Source organism: Ceratotherium simum, chromosome 33 (genome assembly GCF_057802395.1).
Source record: "Ceratotherium simum simum isolate JZ-2026a chromosome 33, ASM5780239v1, whole genome shotgun sequence".
NCBI lineage: Eukaryota > Metazoa > Chordata > Mammalia > Perissodactyla > Rhinocerotidae > Ceratotherium > Ceratotherium simum.
The window spans coordinates 22630790-22650153 of NC_141932.1; the positions used below are offsets into that span (position 1 = coordinate 22630790).

General features: G+C 50.5%; 2 protein-coding genes across 2 annotated transcripts; both read left to right on the forward strand.

Moving 5' to 3' along the window:
* The first annotated feature begins 394 nt into the window (after window positions 1-394).
* Window positions 395-2024, forward strand: LOC147912888 (interferon lambda-3-like). Its single transcript, XM_087421944.1, has 6 exons — window positions 395-527; window positions 689-864; window positions 1174-1254; window positions 1511-1654; window positions 1756-1839; window positions 1926-2024. Exons 1-6 carry the CDS (start codon window positions 395-397, stop codon window positions 2022-2024), a joined length of 717 nt encoding a protein of 238 aa, XP_087278070.1.
* A 7735-nt stretch (window positions 2025-9759) lies between these two features.
* On the forward strand, window positions 9760-17465 carry LOC101408347 (interferon lambda-1-like). Its single transcript, XM_087421945.1, has 7 exons — window positions 9760-9856; window positions 13022-13040; window positions 15272-15315; window positions 16643-16695; window positions 16952-17095; window positions 17197-17280; window positions 17367-17465. Exons 1-7 carry the CDS (start codon window positions 9760-9762, stop codon window positions 17463-17465), a joined length of 540 nt encoding a protein of 179 aa, XP_087278071.1.
* The last annotated feature ends 1899 nt before the right edge of the window (window positions 17466-19364 follow it).

Sequence of the window (19364 nt, forward strand, 5' to 3'; positions counted from 1 at the left end):
AGTGTCCCTCTTGGAAATTCCAGATTCTTTGTGGCATCACTCCCTAGGGTGCCTTTTCCCTCCACTCTCTGCCTTGGGACATCCTGCAGAAAGGCGAGTCTCTCTGCCCCCTCCTCAGCCCCGTCCTGGATCCAGCCCCGTCAGGGCACCGTGAACCCCTCGGGGGCTGCAGCAGCCGGCCCTGAGGCTTCGTCTTCGGAGCTCACCTTCCTGTAGGCGAGCACTGAGTCCTGTCAGTTTCCCTCTCACCCAGCGCTCACCTGGCTCCGGGCCCCGCCCCGCTCTGGGCTTCCCCGGCCTGGGCCCCCCCTGGTGGTGGGTATCAACCTCAGGCTGTTTTCGCTTTTCCTACATCAGCCCAGATTGCTGGTCTGTCCAGGCTAAAAGCTGCACCATGGAGCTCAGGCGGGAGTTCCATCCCCGACGGAACTGGAAGTTCAGAGACAGACAGACAGAGCAGCGGGCTGAGATCCAGAAGAGGAGACTGAGGTCAGAGACACCAAACAAGACTGAAGGAGAGACCCCAGGTGACAACCTCAGAGCGGACACTTGGAGCCCCCGTCTGCTGACGGAGCCCAGAGACCAAGGATGAAGCTGGGTGAGCCCCACGTCATTGTGCGTGACCCTCACCTCCCCAGCCCCTGATTTCTCGTCCATCCCCTCATCTTTCTGTCCTTCCGTAACACAGGCGTGGCTGTGGGCTGTGTGCCGGTGCTGACGCTGATGACCGCAGTGTTGACCAGGACAGCAGCAGTTTCCGTGCGCCTCAGGGCCCCCCCGGATGCACGGGGCTGCCACATGGCCCAGTACAAGTCCCTGTCCCCACGAGAGCTGCAGGCCTTCAGGAGGGCCAGGGATGCCTTTGTGAGTCTCCCCTCTGCCCCGCCTGCTGTGGGCTAACCTCCACCCCTCCCTCTGTGGGTCACCCTGCTACACCTGGCTGAGGGTAGACCTGCCCCCTTCCTTCTGGGCTAAGCTCCACCCTTCCCACAGTGGGCTATCTCCCGCTCTGGCTGCAGTGGACTGACTCGTGTCCTCCCGCAATGGAGGTGCCCCCACCATCCTTCAGCAAGCTAACCTCCCCTCCTCCATTGTCAGCCATCCCCCAGTCACACTGAATGGTCTAACCTCCATCCCTCGTGCTGCTGGCTGACCTCTGCCCTTGCCCTCTAGGAAGAGTCCTTCTTGCCAAAGCATAACAGGAGCTGCGGCTCCCGCCCCTTCCCCAGGACCTGGCACCTGAAGCAGCTGCAGGTGAGAGGGAAGAATCAGGCCCCCTGCCCTCACTGGGCGCCGCTCATCTGGCTCCTTAGGCGGCCCCCTCACCTTCTGCTTCTCACTGTCCCGCTCTGCTTGCCCCCCCGCCATTCCCCCTGACCTCTGCCCTCACCTGGCCACAGTGGCTGTGCCCTCACACTGTCCCCTGAGTTTCCCCGTCACCAGTCCCTTCCTCGGTGTCCTCACCTGTTCTCTCCCGTGCACTCTCACCTGTCTCTGTCCCTCTCCTCAGGTGTGGGAGCGCCCCGTGGCCTTGGAGGCGGAGCTGGCCCTGACTCTGAAGGTCCTGGGGACCATGGCTGACTCGTCCCTGGGGGACGTCCTGGACCAGCCCCTTCACACGCTGAGCCTCATCCACTCTCAACTCCAGGCCTGTGTGAGTGTTGGGGCGCCCAGGCCGTGTCTGTAGGCTCTGACCACCCACATGTCCCCCCGGTCCCAGGCCCTGCCTCACTGTCCCCCCTCCTCTGCCCACAGGTCCCCGCTCAGCCCACAGTGGGCCCCAGGCCCCGGGGCCGCCTCCACCACTGGCTGCACCAGCTCCATGAGGCCCCGAGGAAGGTGAGTGACCAAGGAGTGACCAGTGTCTGGGGGCAACTGGGAGCCCAGAGGATGGGCGGCCGCTGACCCATCCCTCCTCCCCACAGGAGTCCCGTGGCTGCCTCCAAGCCTCTGTCATGTTCAACCTCCTCCGCCTCCTGGCCCAGGACGTAAAATGTGTCGCCAATGGAGACCTGTGTGTCTGACCCCCGAGACCCACCTGCAACCTGTCCCAGCATCTGAGATGTTGACGCATCAGCCACTTGTCTTAATTTATTATCACCAAACCACTATTTATGTATTTATGATAGGTTTCTGAATTCTCAAACTCAGGCCCAATAAAATGTTTATTTTTATATATTTTTATAAAAACTGTGCAAATAAACAATGACGAAAGGATGCTCTCTGTGGTTGGGACCGTGTGTGTGCTTGTGTGGGTGTTTTCTTTTGCTGCCATAACAAATGATCACAAACTGAGCATCTCGGAACAAGACGCATTTGTTGTCTCCCGTTCTGCAGCTCAGAGATCCGGGGGGCTCGGCCAGTTCCTCTGCTAAATGAGGGTCTCACGAGGCTGAGTCAGAGTGATACCGGCTGGATCCTTCTCGGGAGGCCCTGCGAAGACTCCGCTTCCAAGCTCCTTCATGTTGTTGGCGGAATTCTGTCCCTTGCAGTGGAAGACTGAGGTCCTCGTGTCCTTGCTGGCTGTGAGGGGCTGTCCTTAGCCCCTGGTGCCCTCTTTCTGGTCTTTGCACGTGGGACCCTACACCTCAGAGCCAGCCACAGTGTGTCAAACCCTTCTCACGCTCGGAATCCCTCTGACTTCTCCTTCTGCCCCATTTCTTTTCTGCCTCCAGCCCAAGAAAGTTCTCTGCTTTTAGGGACTCCTGTGTTCAGATTGGGCTCACCAGATAAACCAGGATAATCTCCCTAGTTTAAAGTCCGTAAGCCCTAATTACATCCTCAAAGTCCCTTTGGCGTGTAGCAGAAGGTGTCATGGGCTCCAGGGATGGGGGTGGGTGTCTCTGGGGGCCATTACTCAGCCTACCACGGTCTGTGTGTGATTGTGTGTGGGCGCGTGTGGTCCCTCTGAGGGTGTGAGTGGGTCGCTTAGAGTACATTCTGCTCTAAGTAGAGTAACGTAAACTAAAAATGTCTTTATAACAAGAACATGTATCACCGCACATGGTGAGAGTCTGGCACAGCAGGGCCCAGTTAAGGCCGGGCTGTCCGGTGTGGTCCACAGGCCATCTGTAGCTATTGAACCCTTGGAATGTAGCTGGGACGAGCTGAGCTGTGCTCTGAGTACAAAATAGACTCCAGAATTTGAAGAAGTTTTATTATAAAAACTTTTTTTCAGATGCTGTCTGCCAAATGTCTCCACTATAAAGTTACTATTTTTCTCTTTGTTACAAATATGTGGAGAAACTTTGAGACTGTGTAAATACCTACTCTCAAACTCTGACCCCTCCCTTTTAGCATCCAAGGATGGTGTTTGCCTGACTGTTAATATCATGTCAATTACTGAATAGTGAGTCTCTAATTTCATCATTCTTTCTACATTTATTCGTTGACATTCGACCCTTAGGAAGAGCTTTTCACCCCTCCCTTGTGTATGTATTCACCAACTGATTTATATCAACATGGACTTAGGAATTCTCATTTTATTCAATGGATTGTCATTCTTTACTATTGTTTATTTTGTTGCTCAAGTTCCCAGAGGAGGCCAATGGGAACCCTTTAAAGGGGGCTCCCACGTCCTCTTAATGTGTCCCCATCAATCTTGGAGCACTTCCTTGCTTTCTGGAATAAGATTTCCAGGCTCATCTTGTCATCTTCCTGCCCCATTTCTGTCAGCAGCCATTTCCCCAAGGAGCTCTGGTTTGTTTTGGTGGGGAACAGTATTTAGAAACCAAGATCTGGGAGCTAGATGGGCTGATTGCTACAAGGATATCAGCTTCTCTACCGTCTCAGTGCACAGGGCTAGGAAATAGATGTATGTGTGTACAGAATTTTTATTTACTGTAAAAAAAGTAAAATCTCACTAATACTTTTTATATTGAGTAAATGTTGGAGTGATATTTTGGATATATTGGGTCAAATAAAGCATATTTAAAATTAATTTCATATATTTCTTTTCTTTTTTTTTCTTTTTGAGGAAGGTTGTCCCTGAGCTAACATCTGTTGTCAATCTTCCTCCTTTTTTCCTTTTTTCTCCCCAAAGCCCCAGTAGATAGTTGTATGTCGTAGTTGTGCATCCTTCTAGTTCTTCTATGTGGGACGCCACCTCAGCATGGCTTGATGAGCAGTGAGTAGGTCGGCGCCCAGGATCCAAACCGGCAAATCCTGGGCCACTGAAGCGCAATGCACAAACTTAACCGCTATGCCGCAGGGCCAGTGCCTCTTTTCCCTTTTTAATCGTGGCTACTAGAAGACTTAAAATTACAAATGTGGCTCACATAATATTTATACTGAACAGTACTGGTTTAGAGGGCATGATGTCATAGCGGATCCAGGCTCTTTCCATCTGGCTGCTCCTCTATCCTCACTATATCAGTACTGTCTCCCCACTAGATCATAAGACGGCTGCTGCTGCTCCAGTCATCACAATCACATAATTGTCTACAAAGCAGGAATGACAGGGACTCCAGCTAGTTATCTCTAAATACATCCTCCCTTCTTCCTTTACTAAGAGAACCCCTGAATTGTAAAAGTGTTCAAGATTAGTCTAATAAGACAACGTTTTTCAGCCTTCCCTGGACCTACAACACTAAGTTCTGGCCAATGCACATGAGTGAAAGTGATCTGAGCCCCTTATGAGCTGTTCCTTTAAAGGAAATGGCAATGCCCTCCTCATGTCCTTCCTCTGTTCTTGCTGAATGACAGAAATGAGAGCAGCCGTCTTACATTCCCTTCAATTTTCTAGGATATTTTCAGTGGATATAGAATTCTGTATTGACAGCTTTCTTTTCTCTTTCAGTACATTAAAGATTCAGGGTATTTTCTATGGAGACTCAGCTCCTCCCCCTTCTGGGGCTCCCTCCATATCGGGATTTCCCCTCTCAGTTCCCAACTGCTCTGGCAGTCCCCAAACTCTGGTGTCTGACACCTCAAGTCAATAACTGTTCCTGCAGGAGTTCAAGCTGTCCCTTGCCACATGGACGGAGGTGCGTCCCCAGAGGAAAAGCCATGTGAACTTAGATCTCACACAGTGCTTTCTGTTCTTTAAAAGCTTGCCAGTCTCTGCCTGCTTCCGGCTGCTCTCCAGTGCCTTCAGTTAGTTGTTTTTCTTAAAAATATTAGCCAGAGTTGGTAACTGTCACCCATTGGCAGTTGGTCATGCCCTCTCACCTGTCCCCGTCTCACCTGTCTCCCTCTCCGGGTCTCTCTCAGGGGAGTGACTCTCACGTGGGATCTCATCCGCGGCTGCAGTCAGGCGTCAGCTGGGACATGATTGATCCGAGGCTGGCCCGGGCTGGAGGTCACCGACAGCTCACTCACACGGCGGGAGCTCAGCTGGGGTGTTGACCAGAGCACCTACAAGCGGCATCTCCACGTGACTCGGTCTTTTCACAGCCTGCAGCCCTAAGTAGTTGAACGTCTTCCGTGGGGGCTGGCTGCCCTCAGAGCAGTGTTTCAGGGACAGGAAGTCACAGCTGAAGGCTGGTTAAGGGCTATACCCAGAAGTGACACTGTGTGCTATGTTCCCAGCAGTCTCGGCCCCCACCCAGATTCAAGGGGTGGTGAAAACTAAAGGGGGCTCGTGATGGTGGGGTGGCAATGTCACATTGCAGTAGAGCTTGTGAGATGGAGATATTGCAGGGACCGTCTCTGGAAAGTACAATTAGGCCACAATAGACAGATCTATTTCTCTCCACACAACACTCTAAGTGTGCATGACGCTGTGTGAGTGAATGTGTTCGCCCGGGGTTCATGGCTGGGGGTGCCCAGAGGAGTGGAAGAAAGAGAGGCCATATCAAAACAAAAAGACTTTAACTTTAAATACCATTTGCAAAAGTAACCAAATGCTCATAGTTTTCCTTCGTTTTTCCCTGCTCTCTTGATGAAAAATTGGCAAAAGAAATAAATCCATCACTTCCATATTTAAATTACATGGTTTATGTAGTCATGATAGTTTTAGTAAATTTCTTATAGTTAGAGACTTGTCTGCTTTATGACTTTGTGGTTTACTGGGGAGCGTGACCGTGTGCTCTCCCCATCGAGTTCCTGATATTTCGTCAGCCCACACCAGCCACTTCCAGGCTGGTGATAATGTGGAAGAGAGAAAGAGGGGAGCATCTTGGAGAAAAGAAATGGGGAGAGAGACCCCAGGGAGCTGAACCTGACTTGCCATAACACTTATCTTAGATTGAGTTTCCTGGGAACAGATTATGAGATGAGAACTTCCACGCAGAAGTTCTACTGGGGCGGAATCTTGGGAGACAGACTCTAAGGGAGTGTGCAGGCAGGATGGGGTAGAGGGAGACACTACCCCACAACACAACAGAAAACAAGGTCTCCACTTATCCTGCAGGGAGCTCTGGAGCTGGGCGGGTCCTTCGGAATTGTTCCAAACTGACACAAGGGCCTTTGCACCTCCACATGGGTCAGTTACTGCTATGGGCTTTCCTCTGAATTTGAGGCATGAACATGGGACAGGCGGTTCCCTGTGGATCAGGGAAATTCCCATGGAGGGACAGGGCTGTGTGCTCTCAGCGGCTTGGCTGTGATCCCCACAGTATCCACTACAGTCCCCCCCTTGCACAGCTCTGATCACTGGCTGGATCTGGGAACGGCTTTTCCAGGATTCTGCTTGGTCTGATCTTCTGGAGGAACCTACAGAAGAAGGGTTAGGAGGATGACCTACATCCCACTTCTGCAGCTGGTCACAGGGAAGTGACTGGTACTCACTATTCCCCCCTCCACCACACATTCTAGATTCCCTTCACCCTACTTCTGCGGGATTAGGTGCTTACCTGAGGAGATGACCCAAACCCTTATCCCTGAGTGGTCTGAGGCCATTGTGACCATGACCTTCTCAGGCTATGGCTCCTCTCTACCTGTTCATTTTTTTCACTACGTCTGGTCAAGAGAGTAACTGAAGATGCCCCAGTGGATCACCTGAGTGCTAAACGTGTTCTTCCTGCCCCCACTGTGCGGCAGATCCCTACCTCCTCCTGACAGCAGGGTCAATTACCCCTCTCAAGATGTCAAACTCCTCCTCTTGTTTGTTGCTCTCTTGGCAGAAGGGCAGTGATTGGGTGACAGTCAGAGCTTAATGTTCCGTGGGATTTGTGCTGTCTTCCAGGTGGAAAGGACTCCTCTCTGGGAACCAGGGCCTCTGAATCTGCAGGGCCTAAACTTCTTCTGGTAGGAAGCACCGATTTCTAAGGTGGGTCAGTGGGAAGCATGCCATTTTCACATTCACTCCTGGTTCCCAGACTCCTTTTTCTACCTACTTGGGACCCAACACCATATAGCGACAGTTGATTTAAGGTGGATGCTACATACCCAGTGATGGTCCTCTATCCTTGCTGAGTTTCAATGCCAAGCATGGCCTAACCTGCATCTATAATAGGCCATTTCTCTGATCAATTAGGCCAGAAGCTTCTGGGTAATGGGGTGTGTAATGGCACCTGTGGATCCCATGGTCCTCTGCCATGCTGCACTTCCCTTACACTAAAATCCCTTCCTCCATGGTGATATTACACAGGATCCTTTGTTGGTGGACCAGAGTTCTGAAAACCCTCAGATGATAGTTCTGGCTGAGGCCTTGAGGTCAGGAAAGGCAAACCCATGGCTGGGCTATCCCAGTCTAGTTAGATCACTGCCCCACCCAGGGTGGAAGGGATCCAATGCGGTCAACTGGCCACCGAGCAGCAGGTCGTCTTCTCAGGGCTGGCGCTTCTGGCGGGCAAGCTTGACACTCTGCTGTGGCAGCAGCTAGGTCAGCTTTGGTGAACGGGAGCTCGTGCTCTTGGGCCCCATGCCCGGCCTCCATCCTGACACTATGGCTGCTCCATTCCTGTGGCCGGGGTGCCAGAGCTGGGGAGGCTGATGATAGAGGCTGAGCTCAACTGGCCACGTCATTATTTCTCCTTGGTTGATTAATGTCACTTCAGCAGTTGATGCTCTCTGGTGGCCATTGACATGCAAAAACATCTCCATACTGTGTCCACCCACACGTGTCCATCCATATACCTCTATCCCAAATGTCCTCTTCTGTGATCATCTCATCTTTTTCAGGCTAATTCCAGGCTGCTGACCAAGCATCAGGGTGATCCGCCACTGCTCATAAGTTCATGCACAGTCACCTTGGGCTGCTTCCCTTTCCACACAGTGGACCATCAGCTTCATCACCTGCAGCTCTGCCCATTGGGAAGATTTCCTCTCAGCACCATGTTTCAGGGCCAGCCTTGAACTGGGCCGTAGTGAAATGAAAGTCCATTTTCTTCTTATTCCCACATACTGGGCCAACCCATGGACCAACCTGAGCCTCTTTCTTTCATCATCAGCCTGTCATAAAGGGTCCCCTGCCATGTGGCCGTGGGTGTGAACAGAGGAACAGGCACTGATGCAACAGTGACGGATGACATGGAGCTGGACCCCCTGTGCATGAAGCTGACTTGTCCTCTGGCTCTGCCTGTGCCCAGTCCTAGAGGAGGCACCTCTTCCGTCTTCCAGAGAATGGGTGCTTGGCTCACCTGGCCTTACGATTTGCTGGGTGAGACAGCTCATATTGGTCACTCGATGCCTCGTGGTCCTGTGGCTTCTCTCCTCCGTGACCCAGCAGCGCACCAGGCACTGCTTTGTGAATGGTGTGTGCTTTGCTGTGGACATCCTGTCCTTGCTCTGGAACCCTGGTGGGCTGCATTGTGATTCTCCTGCTGAGGTTTGTGCAAACCCCACAAGGGGTGTTTCCTTGCACAGATGCCTCTAGTTCCACAGGGTCTGTTAGATCATGCGCTTCAAGCGAGAGAGCTGCTCGCAGCACAGCCTGGACCCGCTGCAGAGTTCCTTCTGTTCTGCACCCATTCAGAGCTCACACCTTCCCATGTTTGTGGCTTGGAGCTTTATTCCCAAGTGTGGAATATGCTGTCTGCCGAAGCCGAAGATGCCTAACAGGCCTTGTGCCTTTTCTTCTTGGTGGGAAGTGTGAGTTGCAATAAGTTTATTTTGGAGGGGGTGTCCTGACATACCCCAGACCACTGGACCCCTAAAAACTTCACTCATGTTGCAGGCTCCTAAATTTTTGAAGGGTTTCTCTCCCACCTCTGGAGCATATCTTCCAACGTACTTGTCCCTTCTTCCTCATACCATCTGAGTAACACGTGCCACTGAAGTGTGAGCCCATGTAAAGATCTGTGCCAGGTCCAGATGGTCCAGGGCCTCGCAGTTGATGTTACGACAGAGGCCAGATGCTAACACATCCCTGGGGCCGGATTCTGAGCGTGCCTGTTGGCCAGCCTAAGGAAATGTGAACTGCTTCTGCTTCTCCTCTCTGGTGGGGACAGAAAGATCGCACTTGCCAGGTCGACGGCCACATATCAGAGAGTGAGCCTGCGTGAACCCTCTCTAGCGAAGAGACCATGTCCTGCACAGCAGCTGCATTTGGGCTACGACTTGGTTCAGTTTGCACGTCTGCTGTCCTCCACCCTGATCCATATGGTGTTTGAAGGGTCAGACAGGTGAACTAAACGGGGATGTGACAGGGACCACCACTCTTGCATCCTTCATGTCTTGGAGGATGGTGTTAATCTCTGCCGTAACCTCTGGGATGTGATGATTTTTTTAAAATTATGATGGCCAGGCCTGGAAGGGACCAGTTTCAGAAGCTTCTCTTTGGCCTTTTCCCATTATAACAGCTCTGCGAGCCACACCTGGGTCTGGACTCCATTTCTTCCCTGCCACCATGCACCCCCCGCTAACAGAAGGGCCAGGATGGCGCTCCGGGTCCCCAGCATCAACACTGATCCTGACCCCGCGTTCACCAGTTATCAGAAGCTCTGCGTCTTCACCTGTCACCAGTGTGCTGTTTGTACCCAAGGAAACTGCCACTGCAATGGTTTGCCAGTAGATGTTTCACAACTGGCTCTCTGAGAGGAAAAGCTCTGATTTGCAGCATTTTCCAATTTCTCTGGTGTAGATACAGCCACGATGGCTGATGTCAAGCTGCCAACATGACGTCCCTGAGCACAGAATTTGGAAGAGACTGCGGCGGGACGTCATTATAGAGTATTTCTATAAGGATGTAATAGACATAATGTTTTCTTTCTTGGCTGTCATGACAAAGTACCACAAACTAGCTGACATAAAACAGCAGAAATCTATTGTCTCACAGTTCTGGAGGCGAGAAGTCCAAACTCCAGGTACCAGCAGTTTCCTCGGAAACCTGTAGGGGAGAACCCTGCCTTGCCTTTTCCAGCTTCTGGGGTTCGCCCGCAATCCCTGGCGGTCTTTGGATGCATCGCTGCAGTCCCTGCCTCCTTGTCACACGGCTGGCTTCTCCTTGCGTGTCTCTCCCTTTGTGTGCCTTCCTCCTCTTTTATGGGCACACCAGTCAGATTGGATTAGGGCCCTCGCTAGTGACCTCATCTTACCCAATGACATCTCCAATGACCGTATTTCCAAATAAAGTCACATTCTGAGTACTAAGGGTTAGGATTTCAACGTACCTTTTGGGGAGATGCAATTCAACCTATAAATAACCTCAAGGGCATAGATAATAGTAAAATGTGGTAAAATAATCAGGAAGTGATTTATGAGTATTTATTACTTTTTTAAATATAATTTTTAATTGTGAGTTTACATAATTTAATTTTTAATGGCTTTGCTTAACAATCAACTTACAAAATTCCTGAAAATTGAACACTTGGCTCTCGTGAGTGGTACAAGGCAGCTCACCATGGTCGGGTCCCTCTGGGGAAGGCCTGTGGAGGTCACTGATGAACACACTTGCTGTGGCATTGCAGAGTTGTCCTCACAGGGGCCTGGTCTCTCCTGAAGTTTGGGATCTGAAGACTGACTCAGGTCTGGAAATGGGGCAGGGGACCGTGATTTCTTATTAGGGCATCTGCCCTCAGCCTCTGGATCATGCATCCTCAATTTCTTCTGATTGTATAGATTAATAAATGTTCTTATTGACTGCCATCCATCTTGCCCCTTGGAGGTTTATGTTCTACTAAATCTCTCCAATGCTCTTTGTAGGTCAGGCTCACTGGCTGCCAATCCAACCTTGCTGCTCATCGCAATAACTGTGTCCAGCTCACTTCTGGAGTTTGTGTCACCCCCCCACCTCTATTATTTAGGGGTGCTACCAATGTCATCGTTATCAGGGAGTCCAGTTTATAAAAGCATCCCCTACTGTCGTCCCTGGCCCATGGAGCGAGCCTCCTCTGAGTTTCTCGGTGTTGCTGATACACCCTTGCTGGGACATCCCTCTCACTCTGGAAGACAGAGTGTCATTAGTGCAGCATCTCCATGGACCACGTAGCCAGGTGGGTCTCCAGTCTCATGTAACATAACCCCTCCTGCACGTCCTCTGAGCCTTTTCATACCAGTCTCCTGCCATTTCTACTGCATGGAGTGTGCGCTTCACGTTTTCCAAGTGTATTAACCCCATCTCCCAGCTTCCTTGCTGGGATGTTAAATCCTTTATCACTGAGGAATACTCCGGTATTGATAAACTCTCCCTAATCCAACTGTTATGGGTTGAATTGTGCTCCCCCCCCATATATATGTTGAAGTCCTAACCCCTGGTACCTCAGAACGTGACCTTATTTGGAAATAAGGTTGTTGCAGGTGTAATTAGTTAAGAGGAAGTCATGCTGGAGTAGGAGGGGCCCCAGTCCAATGTGATTGTTGTCCTTAAAAGAAGACGGCCATGTGATGTCAGAGACACAGGGAAAACGCGTTGTGAAGAAGGAGGCAGAGATTGGAGCGTGCAGCTACAAGACGGGGAGCACCAAAGACTGCCAGCAAACCACCAGAAGCTTGGAAGATGCAAGGAAGGATTCCCTACGGGTTTCAGAGAGCGTGGCCCTGCTGACACCTTGATGTTGGACTTCTGGCCTCCAGAACTGTGAGACAATACATTTCTGTGTTAAGCTGCCCAGTCGGTGGTGTTTTGTTACGGAAGCCCTGGGAACAAATACATCAACTTTCCCTTCTGCTCACCTTTGATAGAGCGCTCTTGGGATCTGGTCCATGTCCACACCGGTCCTGATGGTACTTATTCCCATACCTGTGACATCCTTGGTGTCTCTTGGCATCCCGGGTCGGGGGCAGTGCCTTATCAATGTGTTCACACGGTCATATGTTTTTATAAAATAAGCAAAATAAAATATTTTTCCATTCTGTTTCTTTTTTTATTGAGATATAATTGATGTATAACATGATATTAGTTTCATGTGTACAACATCATGATTCGATATTTGTATATATTGTGAAATGATCACCATCATAAGTCTAGTTAACATCCATCACCACACATAGCTACAATTTTTTTCTTGAGTTGAGAACTTCTAACATCTGCTCTCTTAGCAACTTTCAAATGTATAATACAGTATTATTAACTATAGTCACCATGTTGTACATTACATCCCCGTGACTTATTTATTTTGTAACTGGGAGTTTGTACCTTTTGACTCCCTTCACCCATTTCGCCCACCTCCTACCTCCCACCTCTGGCAACCACCAATCTGTTCTCTGTGTCTTTGAATTCGTTTTTTTTTTTTTAGATTCTACATGTAAGTGAGATCATATGGTATTTATCTTTCTCTGTCTGACATGTCATTTAGTATAATGTCTTCAAGGTCTATCCATGTTGTTACAAATGGCAAGATTTCCTTCTTTTTTATCGCCAAATAATATTCCATTATTATATAGGTCACATCTTCTTCATCCATTCATTCCTTGATGGACACTGATGTGGCTTCCATGTCTTGGCTATTGTAAATAATGCTGCAATCAACACGGGGGTGCATATTCTTTTAGACTTAATATTTTCACTAAGTCTAGTGAAAATAGACTTTGGATAAATATCCAGAAGTGGAATTGCTGGATCATATAGTAGTTTTATTTTTAACTTTTTGAGGAACCTCTGCACTGTTTTCCATAGTGGCTGCGTCTATTCTGTTTTTTAAAAGAAGCCCCTAACTTGTGGAAGCCTCAAGCCCCACTAACCCTGGATCTGCCCCCGCAGGTGAGAACAACTCAGACCCGTCAGTCCACGCTGAGTAGAGTTCACACGCAGGCTGAGCTGCTGTAACAGAGAGACCCTCCACACCAGTGGATTAAAGAAACTCATAAGCATAAATCTCCACCCCCTTGCAGTCCCAAGGGGAGTGGGCCAGTGTGAAGGACGGCTCTGCCCCGTCGTCCAAGGACCCAGTTCTTTGCTCTGCAGGCCCCGAGGGTGGGCATTCTTAACATGTTCACGCCTTGGGCCTCGTGGCTGCCTTGAGGCATAAAAGAAAATTCACAGGACAAAGGAATCCAATTTCTATTGTAATGCAGTTATCAAAATATTTTTTAAAACTGTGATATAGTAATTTATGCACTTCTTCATTAAGCCATTCAATAAAAAGTCACTCGTGGCAGCTTTAATAGCTACTGTAATTAAAAGTAGAGTGGAGCATAAATGTTATTTCAAGATGCCTACTGGAAAGTATTGTGATATGGAAACATCTGTGATTTCTTCTGGTGACAAAGTCACAAGTTCTGCTAACACTACTGGGTTGTGGGTTGTGGCCTCCATTTGTACAGATGTGTGGTGGACTGAATAATGGCCCCCAGAGGTGTTCCTAGTCCTTGGAATATGTCCCCTTACACCGTAAAAGAGATTTTACAGATGTGACTAAGTTCAGGGTCTTGAGATGGGAAGATTATTCTGTGTCAACCAGGGACACCCAATGTCATCACAGAGGGAGGCAGGAGGCTCAGAGTCAGTAGGGGAGGTGAGACACTGGAAGCAAGAGATTGGAGGGACGCAAGGAGGGAAACACAACTCAAGGAACGCAGGAGACGTCTAGACACTGAAAAAGGCAAGGAGATGGATTCTTCCAGAAGGAACCAGCCCTGCCAACACCTTGATGTTAGACTTCTGACCTCCAGAACTGTGAGCATAAATTTATGGAGTGTTTAACATTGTTTCATTTTTTTGGCTAGGTAATTTTCTCAATTTTTATTTATTTATTTATTTTTTCCCCCAAAGCCCCAGTAGATAGTTGTATGTCATAGCTGCACATCCTTCTAGTTGCTGTATGTGGGACGCGGCCTCAGCATGGCCGGAGAAGCGGTGCGTCGGGGCGCGCCCGGGATCCGAACCAGGGCCGCCAGCAGCGGAGCGTGCGCACCCACCCGCCAAGCCACGGGGCTGGCCCTCAATTTTTAATTGTGAAAAATACACAGAAAATCTACCATATTAGCCATTTTAAGTGCAAAGTTCAGTAGTGTTAAGTATATTCACATTGTTGCAGAACCAACCTCCAAAACTTTTTCATCTTGCAACACTGAAACTTGGTCCCCATTAAACAACAATTCCCCCTCCCCTCTCCCCCTAGTCCCCAGCAACCACCATTCTATGTCCCGTCTCTACAAATTTGCCTGCTCTAGAAACCTCATATAACTGGAATAATACAGTATTTATCTTTTTGTGACTGGCTTATTTCACGTAGCATAATGTCCTCAAGGTTCATTCATGTTGTACATGTGTCAGAATTTCCTTCCTTTTTAGGGCTGAATAATATTCTACCACATATATGTATGCATATGCAAAATATGATTATTTTGATTATTCAGTATCAGAAGATGGAAAATTTGTGTTAAGTCACCAAGTTTGTGGTGATGTGTTGCAGCAGCCATAAGAAATTAGACAGGAAGGAAATGTCCAATTTCAGAGAGAGGTTAGTAAAAAGAAAGATGTTTCTCTGCCCGTCCCAGTCCACAGGCCGGCCCTGACCTCCATGCTGGGTTAGAACCCCTGCCCTGGGCGTCGTCCTGGTCTGCACTCGGAGTCTGCCTCTCGGACACGTCCAGGGTCCGGGATGTGGGAAGGGAAAGCGAGTAGACCTCCTCCCGTGTCTGAAGGCCGAGGTGCTGGGGCGGCTGCAGTCATGGCCACACCTGGCACAGAGGATACAGGAAGGTGTCGTCCTGGGTTTGGGGGCCCGTTCCTGTCTCCATCTCCAGTTCTGAGGAAGGAGGGGTGAGAGGATTTGGGTGGGCGAGGCAAAGTCGGCCCCAGGTCCCCTCAGGGGCTCCCTGGGTGGGAGGAGCCGGGTGACAGAGAGCGCAGCCAAGCTTCCTCCAGAAACTCAACCCCTCTGAGGCAGGAGGGGCCAGGGGTGAAGGCCTGGCTGCCGGGCAAAGCTGTCTGCCCTTGGTGCGTACCTGCTGTGTGAACTCGGCAAGTCTCCTAACCTCTCTGAGTGGCAGCTCCCTCATGTTCAAGGTGGGAAAAAGCACGGTCCCCACTTCAGTGGAGTTGTGAGAATTCACTGCTCTCGTGTGTGGAAAGTCTCCAGGACAGGGAGGTGCCAGGGGGAGAGCCTCGCCATTTTCTCGCTTAGCACTGGCTGTTCCCACTGCTCGGGATGCTGTTCCTCCAGACGTCCTCATGGTTCCCTCCCTCCCTCCTCCAGGTCTTCAATCAGATGTTGCCTTGTCCACCTTTCTTATAGGATGCAATCCCTTCTCTGCACACCCAACTCCATCTCCAGCTTAATCTTTCTCAGAAGCACTTCTTCATAGCTGATGTCATTCATATTTAGTTCATTGCTTTGTTATTGTCCCACCCCGCCCCTGGAGTGTCCACTCCATGAGGGCAGGGAGGGTTGTGGGTCTTGTTCACTGGCCTATAGGAACTACTCAATAAATACACTCTTGACTCAACGATGGACCGATGGACTGAAGGAATGAATGAAGGGATGGGTTGGTCAGAATTGTCTGGCTCCCGTCAAGACCTCAGCTGGACCTGAAATCCTCAGCAGACACTTTCATTCCTGTCTCATATTTTGGCAGGTGGGGGAGGGCCGAGGAGACCTGTCCTTTTCTTTACTCTCTGCTGTCTCCCCCTTACTGACTTCTCTTCCCCCCCACAGAGGCCCTCTCCCTGGTCGTCTCCCCTCCCCTAAGCAGCCTCCGTCTGGGAGCCTCCAGCCCCTTCATGGAAATACTTCCTGGGTGACCCCTCACCATCCCCCACCTCCACATTTAGGCTACCTGCAGAGAGATGAGCCCCCACCCCATCAGGCACCTATGACCCCTCCTTGTGGGGCCGAAGCTGCCCCAACCCTGAGGATTGTCCAGCTCAGGCGGTTACTTTCCACAGCAGTTTCCCTTTCCCAGGCTCCCTGGCTCCCCCGGCCCTGCCCTGCTCCTGGCCTCCCCAGCCTGGGGCTTCCCCTGGGGACAGGTACCACCCTCCGGCTGTGCTCTCCTGCATCAGCCCGACCCCCTGTACAGCCCGACCCCCTGTCCGTCCAGGCTAAACACTGCACCATGGAGCTGAGGCAAGAATTATGTCACAGATGGAGCTGGAAGTTCAGGGGCACAGCTGGGGACAGAGCAGCAGGCTGAGACCTAGAAATGGAGACTGAGGCCAGAGATCAGACAAGACCCAGAGAGAGAGCCCCGGGCCACGGAGCTGAGGGCAGCCGCTGATCCTCCTTCTGTGAAAGAGGCCCAGGAGTCAGGAATGGAGCCAGGCGAGAGGCCTTATGAGGGTGAAGGACAGCTTCCTGAGTCTCCCCATGTCCCTCCTGCTGCTGGCTGACCTCTGCCCTTGCCCTCTAGGAAGAGTCCTTCTTGCCAAAGCATAACAGGAGCCGCGGCTCCCGCCCCTTCCCCAGGACCTGGCACCTGAAGCAGCTGCAGGTGAGAGGGGAGAGTCAGGCCCCCTGCCCTCACCGGGCGCCGCTCGTCTGGCTCCTTAGGCGGCCCCCTCACCTTCTGCTTCTCACTGTCCCGCTCTGCTTGCCCCCCCGCCATTCCCCCTGACCTCTGCCCTCACCTGGCCACAGTGGCTGTGCCCTCCCACTGTCCCCTGACTTTCCCCGTCACCTGTCCCTTCCTCGGTCTCCTCACCTGTTCTCTCCCGTGCACTCTCACCTGTCTCTGTCCCCCTCCTCAGGTGTGGGAGCGCCCCGTGGCCTTGGAGGCGGAGCTGGCCCTGACTCTGCAGGTCCTGGGGACCATGGCTGACTCGTCCCTGGGGGACATCCTGGACCAGCCCCTTCACACGCTGAGCCTCATCCACTCTCAACTCCAGGCCTGTGTGAGTGTTGGGGCGCCCAGGCCGTGTCTGTAGGCTCTGACCACCCACATGTCCCCCCGGTCCCAGGCCCTGCCTCACTGTCCCCCCTCCTCTGCCCGCAGGTCCCCGCTCAGCCCACAGTGGGCCCCAGGCCCCGGGGCCGCCTCCACCACTGGCTGCACCGGCTCCACGAGGCCCCGAGGAAGGTGAGTGACCGGGGAGTGACCAGTGTCTGGGGGCAACTGGGAGCCCAGAGGATGGGCGGCCGCTGACCCATCCCTCCTCCCCACAGGAGTTCCGTGGCTGCCTCCAAGCCTCTGTCATGTTCAACCTCCTCCGCCTCCTCACCCAGGACCTGAAACGTGTAGCTGATAGAGACCTGTGTGTCTGACCCCTGAGACCCACCTGCAACCTGTCCCAGTGTCTGAGATATTGTTTATGCACCAAATACCTCCCGTAGATTATTGCTTCCAGATCCCTATTTGTTTATGAAGACCCCAAAAGAGGTTTATTCTTGTAATTTTTGTGCAATGTGTGAAAATAAACAATTTTGCTTGACATTGACCTTGTTTATATGTGACTGTATAAATGACAGCTCGGCTGCATATGTGACTGTGGTTCTCTGAGTGTGTGTGTACGGGGGAGGAGGGAAACTGGGGAGAGGGGGGAAAGAGAGTAAGAGAAGGAGGAGAGCAGGGGGAGAGAGGGAGAGAATATCAAAGAAAGAATGAGAAATGAAAGGATCACTAAGGATTCTTTCAGCCACAAGTGATGGAAGATTTCACTGCAAGTGACTTAAACATCACAAGCAGTCACTACACCAAGTAATAAGAGCCCAGGGATAGGCTGCGGCTGGCTCAGATCAGCAGGACAATGGCCTTATCATGGATATAAGATCTATATCTGTGAGTATTTCTCATATGTGTCAAACTTGTGTTTGTGGTTCACTCACCTAAACCTCCTGTGCTTCTAAACCTGGGGTGACTATGTCAGGGCAAATCTCTTGGGAGAAATGTGACAGAATTGTCACCAAAAAGTCATTTAAGTTCCACTGTGGACATTATTCTATGTAGACAACTGTGTCATCTGCATACAGTTTTATTTCTTCTTTTCTGATCTATTTGCCTTTTATTTCCTTTTCCTACCATATTGCATTGGATAGGACCGCCGTGCAAAGTTGAATAAGAATGGTGAGAGAGACCGTCTTTGCCTTCTTCCTGATCTTAGGGGGAAAGCATGTCTTTCACCACAAAGTGTAATGTTATCTGTAGGTTTTTTTGTAGATGCTCTTTATGAAGCTGAGGAAGTTCCTCTCCATTCCTATTTTTTCTAAGAGTTTTTTAAAATCATAAATGATTGATGAAGTTTGGCAAATGCTTTTTCTGCATTGATTGATTTAATTGTGTGATTTTTCTTCTTTAGCCTGTTTTGGTGGGTTATATAGATTAATTTTCAAATATTGAACTAGGCTTGCATCCTTGGAATGAACCCCAATGGGTCCTGGTGTTTACTTCTTTTGATCTATTGCTGAATTCCATGTGCTAATATTTTGTTAAGGATTTTCGTGTCTGTATTCATTACTTATTTTTTGGGTGAGATCATAAATTTACCTCACTTTTGAAGCCAGTTGAGTTACGGCTTTCTGTTATTTACAGCCGAAAGAATCCTTAATGATATACGTGGACATGAAAGGAGTGTTTCCCTCAAAGTTGAAGAATTCTGGCTGCATGGGATTGCCCTGCCTCCATCATTTCCCAAGACTCTCATTGGTATGAAGCTGCAAAGTGTCCTTATATTCAGTATCCACGGAGGCGGGTGGAAGATGATAATCTGGAACTGCAGTCCAGGGAACCAGGCTCTTCCGCTTACCCCCATCTCTGTGACCTCACTATTTCTTAAATCTTCTGTTTCTTCAAAGTTTCGCTCCAGCCCTTTCAGATCTTCTCTGCTTCTTCATGTCCAATACTCCATCACACCCACTCTCTCTCCAAATAGATTACTTTGCCCTCTGCCTCACAGAAGCTGCCAGGTAGAAATTACTCATCATCGGGCCGGCCCGTGGCTTAGCGGTTAAGTGCGCGCGCTCTGCTACTGGCAGCCCGGGTTAGGATCCCAGGCGCGCACCAATGCACCGCTTCTCCGGCCATGCTGAGGCCGCGTCCCACATACAGCAACTAGAAGGACGTGCAACTATGACATACAACTATCTACTGGGGCTTTGGGGAAAAGAAAGAGGCAGATTGACAATAGATGTTAGCTCAGAACCAGTCTTCCTCAGCAAAAAGAGGAG

What these genes read in the sequence shown, in the direction of transcription:
- LOC147912888 (XM_087421944.1), top strand. Translation starts at nt 395, where the DNA reads ATGGAGCTCAGGCGGGAGTTCCATCCCCGACGGAACTGGAAGTTCAGA. An exon ending in GACTGAAGGAGAGACCCCAG is followed by an intron (nt 528 to 688) that starts GTGACAACCTCA and finishes TCCGTAACACAG; the next exon opens with GCGTGGCTGTGGGCTGTGTG. An exon ending in ACTCTCAACTCCAGGCCTGT is followed by an intron (nt 1,655 to 1,755) that starts GTGAGTGTTGGG and finishes CTCTGCCCACAG; the next exon opens with GTCCCCGCTCAGCCCACAGT.
- LOC101408347 (XM_087421945.1), top strand. Translation starts at nt 9,760, where the DNA reads ATGGCGCTCCGGGTCCCCAGCATCAACACTGATCCTGACCCCGCGTTC. An exon ending in TCAGTGGAGTTGTGAGAATT is followed by an intron (nt 15,316 to 16,642) that starts CACTGCTCTCGT and finishes CAAAGCATAACA; the next exon opens with GGAGCCGCGGCTCCCGCCCC. An exon ending in TCCACGAGGCCCCGAGGAAG is followed by an intron (nt 17,281 to 17,366) that starts GTGAGTGACCGG and finishes TCCTCCCCACAG; the next exon opens with GAGTTCCGTGGCTGCCTCCA.